Below are 3,530 nucleotides of genomic sequence, written 5' to 3'. Positions count from 1 at the left end.
CTACCCAGCATAAGCCAGCTGTGAAGCAATGCACGTTGCCCTGGGGACTTGGGCCAGCTGCAATTTGTTAAGTAATTTTCAGATTACAAAGGGCCTGGCCTTTCATATGCAAAAGCCTCAGTGCGCGGCTTGGGCGGGGCGAGGTCCCAGGGGATCAACAGGGCTGTGCGATCAGTTATGGCTGCTCTCAGTCCTGCCCTCAGAGGCCCCGGCAATCAAATCGCTGCTAGCACCTCCGAGAGAAAGCTGCCCTCGAGTTCCAACCAATGCCAGACATTCCCGTTTCTCCTGTATGAGTCTGGGTCCTCAGAGACTTGCGCACCGCACCTCCTCTGAGTCTTGGTATGCTTTTCTCTTTCCTTCTAGTTGTAGAATTTCCACTCAGCCAGCCTTCCTGTGGTTCTGGATGATGTCCGTTCCATCTTTTAGTTGTATTTTTGAAGTGGTTGTGTGAGGCAGCAATCCCCGGTGTTTACCTATGCCGCCATCTTGGTTTTTTCTCCTCTATTCTAGTTGAATCTTTTGATATGTTAGTAACATTATACTTTCCCCAAACTACCATAATCCTCTAAACTTGACATACTAGTAGCTTTTCAGACGTTCAGCCTCAGCTAACCATTTACTAACTTTGTTAGGGGAGATTACCATATTTATAGGTGACCAATTTAATCGCTTATTGAGTTTTGTAGCTCTCACAAATTTCACTCTAGATGAGTAACATTTTCTAATTTGAAATTGAGGAGGGGTTAGTTACTGTATTGTGCTTTTCCTTACTATTTTTCACCTTGTTATTAACTATAAGTTTTTTTCTATCTGTTTCAGGACATACTGTAATTCTGAATCATGTCTGATAACGGAGAACTGGAAGACAAGCCTCCGGCGCCTCCTGTGAGAATGAGCAGTACCATTTTTAGCACTGGAGGCAAAGACCCTTTGTCAGCTAATCACAGTTTGAAACCTTTGCCCTCTGTCCCAGAGGAAAAAAAGCCCAGAAATAAAATCATCTCTATATTCTCAAGCACAGAGAAAGGTAAATAGTACTGTGACTTCAAGAGTCTGTTATTATTTTGTTACCCATTTGATATCTCTTTAATTAAAGTATAATGTTGATTTTTCTTTTTTATGGTGAGAACAATAAACATCCAAGAAAACAATTGGTGGTGGTATATAGGCACTATTAGAAAGACTAGTTTATTTTAAACTATGATAGAAAAGAATAAAACTAAAGTTGTTGCTCAACAAGCTTGTATGTCCAGTGATTTTCTGTACTCATCTCTTCATTTTCATTCGGGCTATAGTCGTGGCTCCCCAACATAAATAAAATCTATGATATTTGAGAAAGATCTGCTGTTATAAGAATTGTGATAGTCTACAGTACCATGTTTAAAATCCCTGGAGCCAACTTTGTTTTGGAATTGAGAGGTTTTCTGATTTTGAGAGCAGTAGTAATGCTGTTTTGTTTTGTTTTTTACCATGTGTGCTATAATGCCCTCAGAAGCATCTGAGGAGCACTCAGCAATCAATGTGTGAACGTATCTTTGGCAAACATGAGTCTAGCCCACAGTTTCTCAACCTCATTATGATTGCACAGTGAAAGAGTTGTGTCATGAAACTTTTGTTTCAGTGATGTGTATACAGACATACCTTTTTATTGTGTTTCCCAGATAACCATGTTTTTGGTTTTTTTATTTAGAAATTGAAGGTTTGCTCTCTCCCTCCCTCCCTCCCTTCCTCCCTCCTTCTCTCCCTCCCTCTCTCCTTCTCTCCCTCTCTTTCTCCTTCTGCCCTCTCTCTCTCTCCCTTTCCCTCTCTCCCTCTGTCTTTCTCTCTCCCTGTCCCCCTGTCCCCCTCTTCCTCTCTCCCATTCCCTCTTTCTCTAAAATAAAATAAAAAATAATAAATTGAAGGTTTGTGGTAACCTTGCATTGAGCCACTCTATCAGCACCATTTTTCCAACATTTGCTCATTTCATGTCTATGTGTCACATTTTGGTAAGTCTCACAATATTTCAAATGTTTTTATTATTTTATTTGTTATAGTAATTTGTGATTGGTGGTCTTTGATGTTACTAACGTAATCGTTTCGGGGCACTACAAAGCACACTTACAAACCACACCTATGTAAGATATCAAACTTAATAGATAAACGTTGTGTGTGTTTTAACTGATCCAATGACTGGTCATTTCCCCATTTCTCTCCCTCTCTTTGGGCCTGCCTATTTCCTGAGACAACAATATTGAAATCAGGCCAATTAATAACTTTACAATGGCCTCTAAGTGTTCAAATGAAAGGAAGAGTTGCATATTTGTTACTTGAAATCAAAAGCTAGAAATGACTAAGTTTAGTGGGGAAAGCTGAGATAGGAATAAAGCTAGGCCTCTTGCACCAAACAGCCAAGTTCTTGAAGGAAATTAAAAGTTCAATTCCAGTGAACGTACGAATGATAAAAGCAGGACAGTCTTATTGCTGATATGGAGAGTTTTAGTGGTCTGGATAGAAGATCAAACTCGGCACAGCATTTCCTTAAGCCAAAGCCTAATCCAGAGCAAGGCTCTAACTTTCTTCACTTCTATGAGAGCTGAGAGAGGTGAGGAAGCTGCAGAAGAAAAGTTGGAATCTAGCAGCGATTGGTACATGAGAAAGAGGTGTCTCCATAACAAACTGCAAGGTGAAGCAGGAAGTACTGATGTGGAAGCTCCTGAAAATTTATAAAGGTGGCTACGCTAAACAACAGATCTTCAATGTAAATGAAACAGCCTTTATATTGGAAGAAGATGCCATGTTAGGACTTTCATAGTAGTGAGAAGTCATTGCCTGGCTTCAAAGCTTCAAAGAACAGGCTGACTCTCTTGTTAGGGACTAATGCAGCTAGTGACTTTAAGTTGAAGCCAGTGCTCCCTTACCATTTCACTTCCTAGGGTCCTTAAGAATTGTGTGCTCTATAAATGGTACAACAAAGGCTGGATGACAGCACACCTGTTGACAACATGGTTTACTGAATATTTTAAGCCCACTATTGATATCTACTGCTAAGGAAAAAAGATTCCTTTCAAAATACCACTGCTCATTGATAGTACACCTGGTCAACCCAAAGCTCTGATGGAGATGTGCAGCAGGATTAATGTTTTCATGTTTGCTAACACAGCATCCATTCTGCAGCTCATAGATCTAAGAGTAGTTTTGACTTTCAAGTCTTATGCGTTAAGAAATAAAAATTTTTACCAATATATTTTTATTGATTTCAGAGAGGAAGGGAGAGGGAGAAAGAGATAGAAACATCAATGATGAGAGAAAATCATCAATTAGCTGCCTTATGCCCCAGACTAGGGATCAATCTTGCAACCCAGGCATGTGCCCTGACCGGGAATCGAACCGAGTCCTCCTGGTTCACAGATCGATGCTCAACCACTGAGCCACGCCAGATGGGCAACAGATACATTTTGGAAGACTGTATCTGCCATCGATAATAAGTCCTCTGATGGATCTGGGCAAATAAATTGAAAACCTTCTGGAAAGGACTCACCATTCTA

The 3,530-nt window shown here is 40.5% G+C and overlaps 1 protein-coding gene across 1 annotated transcript in view; it reads left to right on the top strand.

Annotated features, from left to right (window-relative positions):
- The first annotated feature begins 825 nt into the window (after positions 1–825).
- Positions 826–3,530, top strand: part of PAK2 (p21 protein (Cdc42/Rac)-activated kinase 2) — a 55,128-nt gene continuing 52,423 nt past the window's right edge. Inside the window, exon 1 of the mRNA XM_015562476.1 lies at positions 826–1,030. Coding sequence (XP_015417962.1) covers positions 844–1,030 — 187 coding nt within the window. The 5' untranslated portion in view covers positions 826–843. The remainder of the gene's footprint in view (positions 1,031–3,530) is intronic.

The sequence above is a fragment of the Myotis davidii genome, unplaced genomic scaffold, assembly GCF_000327345.1.
Source record: "Myotis davidii unplaced genomic scaffold, ASM32734v1 scaffold571, whole genome shotgun sequence".
Classification (NCBI taxonomy): Eukaryota; Metazoa; Chordata; class Mammalia; order Chiroptera; family Vespertilionidae; genus Myotis; species Myotis davidii.
Note: the sequence above shows the minus strand (reverse complement) of the source record. Positions and strands in the feature narration are given on the sequence as shown.